Genomic DNA, 16006 nt, shown 5'->3' with positions numbered 1-16006 from the left:
AAATAAAAACGACAACTAACCATTGTAAATTAACACTAAAAATAAGAAAGAACCGAGATCGAAACCAAACTAAAATTATTTCGTGCATCCATTTAATTACATATTCAATAACTATATAAAAAGTACTTTCTATCAAGGGTTAAATTAATTATTTATATGATTTTTTGTTGTCTCAAATTTTGTGTTAAAATGGAATAATAACAAAATAATTAAGTTATTTAAATTTTAGTATATCTTAAAACATATATAATGTTAATTTGATATATAAATAATTTTAGATTAATATTTATTTTTATATACTGATTTATGAAAGAACAATCCAATTGAATATTGAGAATATAATAATAATACTAATAATGTAGTAAAGTTAGCCATTTCTTTATTCTTTTCCTGGAAAGTTTCAAAATTAAAAAGTAAAAGTCTTTGGACACGGGCTATTTACAAAGCCACACTGGGCCATTTGGGCCAAGGAGCTACAGGCCCAGTTGGTGGCCTCTCCCTTTCGTATCCACCCACGTTCTCATTTCTCCGAGACTCGACCAACATCGTGTTTGGAGACATTAGCGGAGAGTGAGATCGGAAGGGAAGATGTTTCTACGTGCGGTGGCGCGGCCGTTGATGGCGAAGGTTAAGGCTTCGACGGGGATCGTGGGGTTGGAGGTGGTTCCGAACGCGAGGGAGGTGCTGATCGGACTCTACGGCAAAACGCTGAAGGAGATCCAGAAGGTTCCAGAAGACGAGGGTTACCGCAAGGCGGTGGAGAGCTTCACGAAACACCGGCTGAGCGTGTGCAAAGAAGAGGAGGACTGGGAAGCCATCGAGAAACGGCTTGGTTGTGGCCAGGTCGAGGAGCTCATCGAAGAGGCTCAGGATGAGCTTAAGCTCATTTCCTACATGATCGGTATTCTCAGTATTCATTTCACTTTTTAGGCTATTTTTTAAGTATTCCACTAAATCTTTCAGTAGTACGAAGTCAAATGTTGCAAAATTCATTTCTAATTCAAATTGTTATCAAAAAACTTGATACAATAGTTCCCATTATTCAGATCATTGGCTAAAACAAAATTTTGTAATGTAATGGGTCATCCTATTAGATATATTGCATAGAACATGCTTATGCAGTAGCGATAGCAAATGTGGTCGTGTACAGGATTATATTTTTAGGTTTAGTTAAAACATTGGTTCTGTGAAGTAACCGCTAGTTAGTTTCTATACTATATATTAGACTTTCTGTCAGGCCTATAGGAGTTTGAACTAAATGAAGGAGAGCAAAACTCCTTTGAATATATATATCTCCTTGTCATGCAATTTTCAAGCCTAGCAATTGTTCTGCAATCGCTTCCTCATTATAACTATGCTCAGTTACATCTTTGTCATGCAATTTTCACTGTCCATGCAATTTTCACTGTCCATGACAATTTTGTCTTTCAAACTATGAATGTGTAGTTACATCTTGTGTGCATTCCATTTTTTTATCCACAATCTGTACCTATTATGGACAATATTTATAAATATCTGTACAATGCCAAAGTTGGCAATTTTACCAATCTTGTGCAATTTGGAAATGAAATTACCGTAATGGTTAAATTTTTTAAAAATTACAAAGATGGGTACCTTCATAAATTTTAAACAATTTGCCCATTTTGGTAATTATGTTTCCAAATTGCACCAATATAGTAAAAGTCCCACCAAAGTCATAGGTAATACATAAATTCATAATACATATATATATTGTATCGGGTAGAGTAGTGATAAGTGGAAGGGAGATACTTTACCTTAGCTAAGATTTTTTTCTTAGAAGTTGCACTAAGTTTCATTACTGTGTAAGAATAATTAGTTATTGATTGCAAAGGATGAATATACTCGAAATAAGGAAAAACATCCTCTAGTTTCATATGAACATTTGAAGTTTTGTTAGACATTGATTTCAATTTTCAGTTGATTTTGTGTTAAAAAGTGGATGAGTCAAATTATCGTGTGGAACAAAGTTGCATGTACATTTCATCTCCTGATTTACTTATAGAGTCACTATATCCCTGTTAACCTTTTACGTATTTATGTGAGTCTTCAGCATTTGTAATATTGGTAAATGATAATTAACAACCAATCATTGTCATTTCAACATCTGTTTTATAAAAAATCATTTTATTGCCTATATTGCCTAATGCAGCTCGGTCAATATTAGTCTTGATGGTCCTGAATATATTTCAGTTAAGATATTGTCCAAGAGTTTATAGCCTACAAATCTTGGTGGTAGTTAGTCTTGATTATTTTGTACATGGTTATTGAATCGAGATTTGAATCATGATTATTTTATTACAATTTTTTTTGTATGTCTTGGTGTGACAACTTGGTCTGAAACAACTTATGGGTTGTAATTTTAGTGCTGTTTGTCCTCATGTGTCTTACAAACACTTAAAGAGTTGGGAGAGAAACTAAAATTTTACTATTACTGTTCTCTCTTAACCCTAATACATTATACTACCCTATTTATAAGGGATAGTAGTTCAACATACAAAGTAAAAACAGAGTGCTCCTAAAAAGCTTACTATAAAAATACATTACATTTCAACACTCCTCCTCAAGTTGGAACATATAGATCATATGCACCAAGCTTGGAACATATAAATTGAATTCTAGGCCCCCTTAAATTTGGTCACAATGTCTCTGAGTTGTTCATTAGAGTTGACAAACTCAGTAATAAGTTCCTTGGACAACAACTTCTCTCTAATAAAATGATAGTGAATTTCTATGTGCTCTCATGAAACACTAGATTGGAGGCAATATGAAGGGTTGCTTGGTTGTCACAGTACAATTTCAACTGTTCATTCTCACAAATTTCAATTCTTGAAGAAGTTGTCTGATCCACACAAGTTCGCATGTAGTTAAAGTCCTAGATCGGTATTTAACTTCAGCACTAGATCGAGCAACAACACTTTGTTTTTTACTTTTCCAAGATACTAGGTTCCCTCCAAGTAAAACACAATATCCTGTAGTAGATCTTTGATCAATTGGACAACCAACCCAATCTGCATCACAATATCCTTTGATTCGAGTGCTTCCCTTGTTCTCATACAACAATCCTTGTCCTGGCTTTTCTTTTACATATCTAAGGATGTGAATCACTGTATTCCAATAGTCAACATGTGGATTTTGCATAAATTGACTCCAACTCCCACCGGATAAGAAAGATCATGTCTTGTTATGGTAAGATAGATGAGTTTCCCAGCTAGCCTTCTATATCTCTCTGGGTCTGAGAAAGGTTCACTTTGATCTCTCATTAACTTTTGATTTGAGTCCATAGGACTATCATCGGGCTTGCAATTTGTCAGGCCTGTTTCTTCTAAAATATCAAGAGCATATTTCCTTTGTGAAATGATAACACTTCCTTTTGACTATACCACTTCAATACAAATAAAATATTTTAGATGACCCAAATCTTCAGTCTAAAAGTGGTTGAACAATTGATTCTTTAATTGAGTAATTCTAGTGACGTCATTCCCTGTAATAACAATATCATCAACATACACCAGTCATGAGGTCCTTTCTATGGAAACCTTGACCACTTGCTTTCTGCATGTCCCAACACCTCAAACTTAGGAAGCTCATGAACTGGTGGGACCATATGTCATGATTGCCATAGGAGGAAAAGGAGGACATGGCACTAGAGGAGGAGGACGTCCTCAATGCATATACTGGAAAAGGATGGGTCACAATCAAGAGAATTGCTACCTCTTGCATGGTTGAACATCGGTAATTCAATCTTCTTCACTCATTGTCTAAATTCATTGAGGGCATTATCTTGAAGGGATTTCAAACCAGTGCTTTTATTTTTGTGCCTCAGCATTATCTCATCGTAGAGCTTCAACTGCTAACTAATTGGAGGCTGTTTGGTGCCATAAAGATTCCATAGCCATTCTTATCCGTAAAAGCTCGTGTTCTACTTGTTCAACATGTGCTTCCATGATCTTTTGTATTTTGTCCTCTCCTATAGATAATGTTGATTCCACAATCTGCCTCATTCCTCTTTTCTTTCTCTTTCTCTTCCTGGGTATTCATCGTGATTATTGAATGATCCGGTAGGTTGGGCCAAAAATTGTTACAAGCCAAACAATAGTGATAAAAGAGAACAGAGAAAATGAGGGCACGGTGAATTGTATGTTATTTGCAATGAAAAGGAAACTACAATAGGAGGAAACCTCCAATTGCCCATCGCATAGCTCCTATAACAGAAAATCAGACAATCAGCTAATCCCCCTCCCCTTTTGCCTCATCAGACTAAATAACAGAAAATACTCTCCCCCCTACCAACCTCTCCACTTACTCATGCAACCTCAGCTTCTCGGTTTCCCTTCTTTCTTTTGCGCACATCCACACTTAAACCTTCCATACCTTAGGTGTCATATGCCCCTCATGGACCAATGGCTTCTTCAGCCCATAAACTTGTTGGGCTCCCACAATGTGTATACTGTATATGTGAATGGGGATTTTACCTTGGATAGGGTACTTTTAATTTTGCTAATCCAGGTTGAGTTTTGTTCACATTTTGAATTTGGTAGTTGTTGTCTTTTCCTTTTATCACAGATGCAGCCTGGTTCACAAGTTATTTGTTATTTCTTGACAATAATTTTAACTTTGACTCTTCCTTGCTTTAATGCAAATCTAAGTCTTTTGTGCATCTCCAAAATTTTGCTGCTTGATAATCATTCTCACTATTTAACAAGTAACTTGCCATTTCAAGTTTCATTATTTTTACTTAAACTAGACATTGAACTAAAATTTTTTTATGGAATATTAAAAAATTATAATTCTTTTGAAATCCTGTCGACAACATTATTTTCACTCTTATTCAAATTTTTGAGAATGGGAACCAAAGTGAAAACAAAGTAACATTTTTGTAAGTAAAAGTGAGCAAAAAAAAAAAATATGTTCTGCATTCGAACAATATTTATATCTTAGTCTCTATATATCTATTGTGAATCTCAATTTTGTTCTTACGTGTTCAACTTTATTAAATCAGTCTTAAATGTTCCAGCATTGCATTAAGGATTTGGTCACTGTTGCCATTGTTAACAACGTTATGTATTTTTTTTTTCATCAGCTCCCTTGTGTGTTTTTTTTTTTATCGACAAATGTTAAATGTTAGTATTTTGTTAGTCAAAGAGTTGAACCCACAACTTTTTTTACCTTTCTTTCTAAACCCTTCAAACCAATCTTATATTTTTCAAATGTTAGGGGAGAGTTGAACTCACAGCCTCTTTCACCCTTCATTCCAACTTTTACTACCAAAACTTTTACTACTAAACCAATCTTATAGCTCCTGTCAGCTACTTTATGTATTCTAATTTTGCTCTTATACATGTAATACATTCTTTATTTGGTCTCATTACATTTAACGAATTCTTAATCTAGTTTTTACATGCAAAGGATCAAATTAAGAATGTGTTACACACATAAGAACCAAATTAAGAATGCTATGCTCGTTTAACAACCAAATTAACAATGTACTGCATGCATAAGCACCAAAATAAGCAATCGTAAGTGTATTAACTGTGACAGAGACTAAATTGATAATGTTAAATTTAAAAGGATCAATGTATTGAGTATTTTTCTTTTTTTACATATAGAGACCAATTTTAGAACTGAACATATATTGAAATGTTTTTGCATAAATTGATTAGAAATATGATTGACGTATATTGAATGTATATTTTGGAGTGCAGAGTGGGATCCCTGGGGTGTTCCAGATGATTACGAATGTGAGGTGATTGAGAATGATGCACCTGTTCCTAAGCATGTTCCTCTCCACCGACCACCTCCTCTCCCTACAGAATTTCACAAGACACTAGAGGCACTTTCGTCTCAATCAGGAAAAGATATTCCTGTTGCTAGCTCTACTGAATCAACGTCCAAGACATGATTTGCACCCTCATTAGATCTTTTGTTTCTCCCTTTCACCATATTTTTCTTTTCTGTGTTGAACTATTGCAGTTTGCATGAACTATAACCTGAAGCAGTTTTTTTTTGGGAGAAAACCTGGCTTCTAAATAACTTGAATGGTTTGGAATAACAAATGTTTATTGTTTTAACTTTTCAAGTAAATAATATTATGCATGGAATAATTTAGTTCACAGATTCTTAATTAATATTTTATTTATTTATCTGGATTACATCACTCTCCAATATGTCTACATAAATAAAGTGAGTACTATTCCAGTCAGTCCGCCGGACCGTTTCTTCCCCCTCCCCAAAGGCGGCATTGAAACTGCATAATTAACATTTTGTATCAAAATTTTCCCATCTGAATCAGACAATTACCATTACATTATCTTTGATAAGCTCAAGTATACATTAAAAATCCTAGTCATAGAGTATTGGCTTTTTAAAATTTTACTTAATCACACTTGAAAATGATGATAAGGAGTAATGTCAGGAGTAAGTTAGAAATCCTACATTCTATCCTCAACTTCTTTAATTTCAACATTCTACTTTTGCTCTTTAAACAGTATTCTTTTAAAAGATTTCATTATCTGTTTGTTTGACACACACTCACATCCTTGGCAATATATTTCTACATTTATATTTATTTGGACAAGGCAATAATCATTCTACTTTTCTTTCAGTTTTAAACTCTGAACTTATTCTACATTTTTATTTATTTATTTTATTTTGAATATTTTAGATGTATTGAATTTTAAATGATTATTTTTCAATTTAGATTTTTTATCAACTATATGTATATAGCAAATATTTATTCTCTATAAATAAGTTTAAAATGGTGATCATCACGCTGTTATATACATACATACATATATATATATATATATATATATATATATATATATACACACACACACATATATATATATATATATATATATATATATATATATATATATAAATTTTTTATATAAAGTAATTTATAGAATTTATAAAATTGAAAACAAATCACTTACTAAAATGATGAAACTTTTCTGAGGCAAATATATGAAATGTAATTAACTAAAATATTTTAGACGGAAGTTTGGATTATAAGAAAAAAAAAGAGTGAATTGCTAATAATATGTATGACAATTTATTTTTCACTACAAGCACAATGCTTAATGGCGTTTATAATTTAATGAAACCATTGCCTTGTCCAAACATAACAAGCTCAAAGGTGGAGTCGTCCAAGAGGATGGATTTCAAGTGCCTGAAAATTGAAAAATAAAATTACAAAGAATGTCAGTTCTTTGAAATATGTACATTAAAATAATATCTTATTCTTATTCACTAAAACAATATAGTTGGCGTGTTTAAAATTTGAAGTAATAAGAATAATAATCAGGTTAGTTAAGAAAAAAAAGAACTGGGTGTTGCTCCCTCCACCACCCCAAGTGCTCCTGCACCTTTTTACTATATTTTTTATTATTCAAAAAATATTTTACATTTCTCCACTATTTTCTTTTATTCTAAAAATACCTTACACCTCTTCACTATCCTCAATAATATTTCTTTCTCTTTATCTCTTGGAGCATTCATATGGCTTAGATTTAAACGTGTGATATATTACAAAATATAAAATTCAGAAAAAACTTCAATATTAGTGTTTCTACCACTTTCATTTTATAAACTTAAAAGTTAGATGCAAATACAAAAAAATAAACATAATAATATTAATAATAAATAATATATTATTATTATTATTATTATTATATACTAACTTTATAATGTCGAAATAACTAAATAAATTTCAAATCTTTAACAAATAATTTTTCTTTTATATTTTAAGTATTTAATAATATTTTTATATTATTTATCTGATAAATTAAATACTTTATTCAAGATATTTGAGTCAAACATCTCGGTAAGTTAAAACATAATATAATGTTAAAAATTATAGATATTAAATGTAAAAAAAAACACATATATATAAACATTTTTCTAGAAATTTAGAACAAAATTTTATCATTTATTAAGTAATTTGAAGAAAAAAAAATATTGAATAGTGAAAATAAGATTGAATCAAACATTTAAGAGAAAGTGTAAATAAAATTTTGCAATATAAAGTTTAAATCTGAGCCATGTGAATGTTCTATTAATGTGGAGAGAAAAAGATAAAAATTGTTGAATATAGTGAAAAAGTATAAGGTATTTTTGAAATAAAAGAAAATAATAAAAAAGTGTTGAGTACTTTTAGAATAAAAGATAATTGGGAGGTGAGCACTTGGATGGTGGAAGAAGCAACACCCAAAAACAATAGATAAAATCTCAGAAGTTTACGGGGAACAGAAAAATGATTTCATGGTATCAAGGGAAACCGTTGTTTTTTTTTTTCATAAGACAGTCAAGTATTGAACATAATGATTTTATTTCTATTTTATTTTAAACACTAAATGCACTCAGCATTCAAAATTCATGATTTAGTTAATATGCTACTTTTTTTTTTCTTTATCCAAACAAAAGAAATATAAATATAGGGAGGCCTGGATTTCTAACCCATATAGAAGAGAAAGTAAAATAAAATAACATTGCTAAAGAAAAGAACTATATATTTACACATGTAATTGCTCTTGCGTAATAAATTGATATAATTAGTTTCAAAAGTAACTCATTGATTTGTAAAAATTGGTTCAATATTTAACATAATAATTATTTGTTAATTTTATTTTAATCAATGAAATGTTATAGAAATAATAAAAAAGGGATATATGCTAATGTGCTTATAATATACAGAGATAGCAAAATTATATAAAATTTATAATATTATTACCTTTTAATCTTTGTTGAGCTTAAGTACTCTAGCAAAGAGTACTATTTTGACATGAACAATGTCTTCTAAGTTGTTTAAGAAGTTGAAATAGGCATGTCTCCAAGAACGCCGGAATAAGATTGAGCCAAATACTATCCAGAAACTTATAACAAATCCAAATGCCATACTTATAAAAAAATCATTATTCAACAGTGAATATTCATTTTCATCAACTTCAATATTTGGTTCTTGTGCGGATCCACCCTCACTACACTTCTCAAGTGGTGGTCCACAAAGATTAAGATTATCTTTATAGCTGGATGTACTAAAACTCTGTAATTGTGTGCTTGTTGGAATTTTTCCCGATAGATGATTATGGGACAAATCCAACACGCTAAGACCATAAATTTGAGCAAGACTTGAAGGAATTAAACCAACCAACTGGTTCCTTGATAAATCAAGAGTCTCAAGTGATGTTAAGTTTCCAATGTTTGAAGGAATTTTTCCAATCAAATTGTTTCTTGACAAGTTCAATGAAATCAATCCACATAATCTTTCTATTTCTACGGGAATTTCTTCTGAGAAATGATTGCTTGAGAGATCAATGTAATTTAGTAGTGTCAAACCTTCATCCGTAAACATTTGTTTTGAACCTTTCCATGTCAACCATGCATTCAAATAATATGTCATCAAAGTTGTAGAACGACCATTTTTCAACCCATATGAATGACTTGCAAAATTTGTTATTTGAACCATTGAAGTAAGGTTGTTTATGCATTTAGGAATTTTTCCAGATAAATTGTTTAGTGAGAGATCCAAGAGTTGGATGTTTCTTAAACAACAAATCGAGATTGGTAAACTCCCAAAGAAATGATTTTTTCCCAAACTTAATATTTGCAACTCTTCTTTTGTCCCAATCCAATCAGGGATAAATCCCGATAATTTGTTTTCTGACAAATCAAGCATTACTAACTCTGTGCAATTTCTTATAGATAAAGGGATTCCTTCTACTAAACTGTTGTTTCTCAAAAATAATGCTTGAAGATCAAGAAGCCATCCCATTGAAGTTGGAATTTTTCCAAAAAAGTTATTATGGACTTAAATCTAAATACACTAGTGAGTTAATTGTTTCCAACAATCTGGGAATATCTCCAGATAAGTGATTATATGAAATGTCTAAATGAATTTGAACTGAAATTGCATAATCTTCCACACAAAAATGAAAGAGGATCTGAGAATTTAGTTTTTCGATAAATCAAGAATTGCATAATTCCGTAGAAATAGAGGAATAGAACCTTCAAATTGATTTGATCCAAGGTGCATGGAAGTAGAAACATACGTTGATGAAATATTTGGAATTGTACCTTGTAGATTGTTGTTATGAAATATTCACTGCCTTCACTTTTTGTAGAGGTAATTTAGCCCAAAACCATTCAGGAGTAATATCCTGATATTGTAGCATTTGAAATGTCAATATCGGACAAATTTATTTTGTGTATGCAACCACATGGGAAATGTTGGACCTAGCTTGCAAGGATCTCAAGTATATAGATTAGCAATTGAAAAGGTGGAACCCAGTTTTGAGTAAATGCCAAGCCCAAGGAGTTATCAGATAAATCCAAGGCTCTGTAACTTAGACATATTAGCAAAGTGGTAGTCAGTCAGCACACCTTTTAAAGAATTTGAATTCATGTAGAGTTCCTCCAGTTGAGGTGGAAATTGAATATTCTTCATGAATCTCTCCATTTAGCTTATTATAAGAAAGATACTAATAGTTTTAAAGATGTGAATGTCGAGAAGTCAGGTAGTGTGCCATTGATTTGATTCCTGCTTAGATTCAATTCTTGCAATGAATATCTAGCACATCCAGACAAGTGAGAAATTATCATCGGAAGCTCATCACTGAAGCTATTACCAAATATGGTTAATGATTGCAAAGAACATGCATCCCCAAATGATTTTGGAATTCCACCTTCTAATGAATTTGAGCTAATTGAAAAATCCTCCAAATTGGATGGTAACTTGACACCCTCAGGTATTGTTCCACTTAACTGATTTACATCAAGAGACAATGTTTTCAAAGAAGAGAATACTGAAATGTCCGACAAAGTGCCGGTGATGTGATTTGATGACAGATCCAATTCTTGCAATGAGTGTTTAACGCAACCACCAGACAAATTACTAAGAATGGATGGAAGGCCTTCTGTCAACTTGTTTTCATACAAGTATAAAGAATGTAAGGTGCATATATTTGTGAAATATTTTAAATCCCTGGCCTTCAAATAATTATAGGAGAGGTCAAGATGCCTAAGCGAATTCTTTAGCATACCAAAATGACTTGATGTGGAACCCTCCAAGAGGTTATGACTAAGGTAAAGCTCAACAAGGTTGGAAGTGATGTTTGAGACCCACTGAAATACCAATGGTGATGTGAAGGTGTTCTGAGAAAGATGAAGGACAGAGAGGGAAGTAGATGAATTGAACTTGGAAGGTTTGGATGACAGAATGAAATGGTCGGAAAGGCTACAATCAACTAAACTTAGTTCTCTTAGTTCAGGTAGCTCCGCAATCAGTTTCAACCAAGTATGAGAAGTATTAAGATTTGATACAGAGTACAAGTAAAGATGGGTTAAAGAAAGGAGATTTGAGAGCCACTGACCTCCGTCACTAATTTTGAGATTACGGTTGCCTCCTCCAAGATAGAGCTCATGCAATTGGGAGAGATTTCCAAGTTGAGGTGCTATATTTCCTTCAAAACCATTCCCACTGAGATCAAGATGCTGCAACTGGGAGAGATTTCCAAGTTGAGGAGGTATATTTCCTTCAAAACCATTCCAACTGAGATCAAGATGCTGCAACTGGGAGAGCTTTCCAAGTTGAGGAGGTATATTTCCTTTGAAATAATTGTCACTGAGATCAAGATGCTGCAATTGGGAGAGATTTCCAAGCTGATAAGGGATTGATCCGTTCAGAGAATTAGAAGCAAGATTTAAGTATTCCAAATGAGAAAGAGAGCCTAATTGACTTGGAATTCTTCCGCCAAAATCACAACGAGACAAATCAAGGTATTTCAAGTTTTTGAGAGAAGCAAGAAACTCTGGGATGTGAGTGTCTGGAAAAGAATTAAAACTGAGGTTCAAATACTGTAATTGTGGCAACTCCATCAACGACTTGTGGATCTCTCCGCTCATATAACTCTCTTCATATATATCTCCATGAAGGTCGAGGCTTATAATATGGGAGGTGAGGTTGCTGCAGCGAATCCCCTCCCATTGACAGCAGTGAGGAGTGGTCCAAGAGGAGAGCATGCCGTATTCATCCACAATGCCACCCTTGAATTGTAGCAGTGCTTCCCTCTCACTTGGAATGCATCTCGTTTCACCATGAACAACCTGCGACACCACACACAGCACAAACATCATCAATCTTAAACCAACTGGATTCTTCATTGAGGTTGTTGTGGAAGTTATCATCACACAGAAAACGTAATGGCTAGAATTCGGTGAGTATCAAAACTAGATTAATGTTGATGAGTTAAAGCACTCTCCATAACCACATATATATAACAAAAGAGTTATCTCAAATATTCGTTTTGTTTGAATCTCATATCGATTCATAAATCCTATGTGAACCTCAATTATAACCATTCTTACCTTCTTTTCGTAAAACACGTGGTGAAGTTTGAATAACAAGGCATGCTTGTAAAGCAACTGCAATAAAGCACAGACATAGATATATGACCCACACGGATACATATGACACATATCCAAACACGTGAATCATCTAAATTAAAAAATATAGTACACGTGCACTTCATAATTTAAAAAATCAAAGAGAAACATTTACAATAAATTAAATATAAAATATTCATCTTGTGTAATTAGATATATAGATTAAAGAGAATCTTTATTTACTTAACATTAGAATATATTCTACAGATAATTTCCAGCATAAACGGACGAAAGGTAACGTTGAAGACAAACCTTCGTACTTTTAACAACTTCATATGTTGAAAATGTCACACTCATAAAAATGATATGTTGAAATACAAAGAATGTTAGTTCTCTGAAATATATACATTAAAATAAATAAAAGTCCTTATTGTTATTCATTAAAAAATATAGTTGATATAGTTAAAGTAAGATATTTGAATGCTGTGCTGTGTATTTATATTTTAGGATGACTTTGATTTATATGATATGATTATAGTGTAATGGTTGTTTATTATTATTTTTAATTTATTTTACTCAAAAGTGAAGTGGTGAGATGGTGAAAAGACTTGACCATAAAATTGATAAAGGGAAAGAAAGTGGTGTAATGCTTTAAATTTTTTAAAGTAAGTGGAAATCTCTGTCACTAATGCATAACTTAGTTGGAAGAAAACAAAAACATTAGTCATATGTATCACTTTTACACGAAAAGAGTTAGAAACAAATCCAATCATCGCAATGTGTAAAACGATAACGTATCCAAAGTTCTACAAATTAAAATGTGGCACATATTACAAATATATTTAACTAAATAATATATGTCATAGCAAAGTTTGAATTATGAGAAAAGTATGAATAAATTGTTAAAATGCATGATAATTTATATTTCATTACAAGGTAAGGTCTATAATTTAATAAAAGTAAAGTAAAACTTTAAACAACCAAAACATGCATACTAGTTTCCTAATTCCCGGTGAAAATGTTTTGAACGACATAACAAAAATGTCAAGGCAAGTAGGATTAAAAGGAAAAATTGAATAGAAAACACTTCTAAAACATCAAAAGAACTTCGACCGAGACACAAGATATTAAAAATATAGTTAGATTAAAACAGAGAGAAACATTGAGAAAATAGTAATGGATATAAAGATTAAAGCTAATTCAAGAGGAACACAATAACTACCATAGAACATCATGGAAGCAATAAGGATATTTGATATAATGTGAACAGTTTTAACATGATTATTATAAGTTAAATATTTTTTTTATTGCATCAAGTAATTGTTAGAATATGAAAAAAATATAAATGGTTAAATTAAATATAAACAAAAGAGTGAAAAATGTAAATACAATTTCAAATATATTGAGTGACAAATGTAATTTTTTTCAAATATATTGAGTGACAAAATGTTTTTAGATACGATTTTCGAGTGTAATGTTGAGAAAAAAAATTATAAATAACTTCCATACTTTAATAAAAGTAAATTACCCAAGTCATTAAAAAGATCAGAAATATATTCTTTATTGCATATAACAAAAAAAAAGATAAGAAAATCTAATTGGTATATAAATAAATCGATAATTAAACGCATAATACATAATTGGTATTTAATAAATGATTTAATTTTATATAATCGTCAATCGTACACATGTCAAAATACAAGCATTTAATTAACTCAATCGTCCTCATCATCCTCATTGTCATCGTTGTTTGATGCATCACTATGATCATCATAATCATCTTCATCATCGTCTTCTTCATCGTCTTCAAGTTCTTCTTCTTTGTTGTCTTGTTCTTCCTCTTCTTCTTCTCCTTCTTCTTCATGTTCTTTTATTTGTCCTTCTAACTCTTCACAATCACCATCGAAGTTGTGCAATGCAGATACACCTTCAACTTCAATAATTTCATTTCCATGTGTCATTTCATCAACTTAGAGAGGGATATCGTCTTCGACATTATTTGACTCAATGCGACCCCTAAGCTTGGTTTGTATTGCAACACACCAACCACGTTTGTCAATGTTGCGAAATGATGGATATGGAACATAATAAACTTGTCTAACATTAGAGCTAGAATGAATGGATCAAATGGCCGGTATCTTGAAGTCATTTGAATTTCTACAATATTATACCTAGGATCCAGTCTTGTTCCACTCCTAGATGGATCAAACCATTGACAATAAAAAAGAACTACCCTCTTTGGAGTAGTTGAAGTATATTCCAGCTCATAAATTTTTTGAATAATACCATAAAAGTCATCATAACCACCCTCTGTAAGGCCCTTAACGAACACCCCACAATTAGTTGTCTTTTTTCCTTTCAACCATGCATCGGTGTTGAACTTGTATCCATCAAGAGCATAATATTCATATCGTCGAGCCGTCTCCACAAACGCATCAACTCCAACGACTAAAGCTTCCTTCAAACATCTCCTTCCACTATAATAACGGTCGTACATCCATGCACGATGATTGGGAAAATGGGTCATGTTTTGTGACAAGCCAAACAAACAAAAACTTAGCCAAAACAGCAACATTCCGTGTGACATAAGTAATAAACCTATTACTACTTAAGTCTAACATGGAAGGCAATTTGAATACAACTGTCATAAGCATGCAATTAGGGTCATGCTGAGTATTATTACTATAATGAAGTCCTCTTTTATAGAGTACTTACACATTGACTACTGTCATAGGCATGCAATATGGGTCATGTTGAGTATTATTACTATAGTGAAGTCCTCTTTCATAGAGTACTTACACATTGACTACTGTTATAGGCATGCAATATGGGTCATGCTGAGTATTATACTGTAGTGAAGTTCTCTTTTATAGAGTACTTACACATACTTCAACAACTTAGTATGAAAATAGGTTTGACATCAACACTACATATTCTAAATATACACAATCACAATCAGGAGCCCAATGGCTAGTAGGCTGCACAATTACAATAATCATATCAAACAAGAAATGGCTTTTTCATGCAATGAGATTATGAATAAACAAAGGGTTGAGCTTGAGAAGCTGAAGAAGACAAATGTTGGACCATGCTTGAAATCAAAGATTGATGAGATTTCTACCAACTCGGTATGGTATCTAGATACTGGGGCAAGCAATCATATGTGTGGGAATGAGAACTTTTTTTATAAACTCACCAAGGTAGAGGCCAAATTTAGGTCTTTCGGAGATGACTCCAAGGTGGTCGTGAAAAGGCGTGGAACAATTCGACATATGTAGAAGAATGGACGAGTTGGAGAGATTAGAGATGTTTACTATGTTTCCGAGTTGAAGAGCAATATTTTAAGCACAGGTCAGATAATTGAAAAAGGTAATTCAATTTTTTTGAAGGACGAGGTACTATATTTAAAGGATAAGCATGGTTGTCTAGCAACCCAAGCAAAAGCGAAGAAGAACCGATTGTATGAACTAGAGCTAAAAGTATTGGAGAGAAGATGTTTGAAGCAAAATATGACTAGCAAGAGCTTGGATAACTCCAACTCAAATCTGATTGAAAGAAGCAAACCCGGTGTGAGATGATGCACATGGAAAGTCGAATGAAGGAA

The 16006-nt window shown here is 32.3% G+C and overlaps 1 protein-coding gene and 1 pseudogene across 2 annotated transcripts; one reads left to right on the top strand and one right to left on the bottom strand.

Annotated features, from left to right (window-relative positions):
- The first annotated feature begins 511 nt into the window (after positions 1–511).
- Positions 512–6131, top strand: LOC148200753 (putative NADH dehydrogenase [ubiquinone] 1 alpha subcomplex subunit 5, mitochondrial). The gene is made up of 2 exons (XM_088111275.1): positions 512–901; positions 5724–6131. Exons 1-2 carry the CDS (start codon positions 589–591, stop codon positions 5918–5920), a joined length of 510 nt encoding a protein of 169 aa, XP_087967401.1. The 5' UTR covers positions 512–588; the 3' UTR covers positions 5921–6131.
- Positions 6132–6988: 857 nt separating this feature from the next.
- LOC148200752 (receptor-like protein EIX2) lies at positions 6989–12313 on the bottom strand (annotated as a pseudogene). The gene is made up of 3 exons (XR_015785933.1): positions 10501–12313; positions 8753–10178; positions 6989–7192 (listed from the first exon to the last, which is right to left on the bottom strand). The product of XR_015785933.1 is annotated as a receptor-like protein EIX2 (transcript).
- Between the last annotated feature and the right edge of the window lie 3693 nt (positions 12314–16006).

Source organism: Vigna umbellata, chromosome 4, assembly GCF_029865625.1.
Source record: "Vigna umbellata cultivar VRB3 chromosome 4, Vumbellata_1.0, whole genome shotgun sequence".
Taxonomy (NCBI): domain Eukaryota; kingdom Viridiplantae; phylum Streptophyta; class Magnoliopsida; order Fabales; family Fabaceae; genus Vigna; species Vigna umbellata.
Note: the sequence above shows the minus strand (reverse complement) of the source record. Positions and strands in the feature narration are given on the sequence as shown.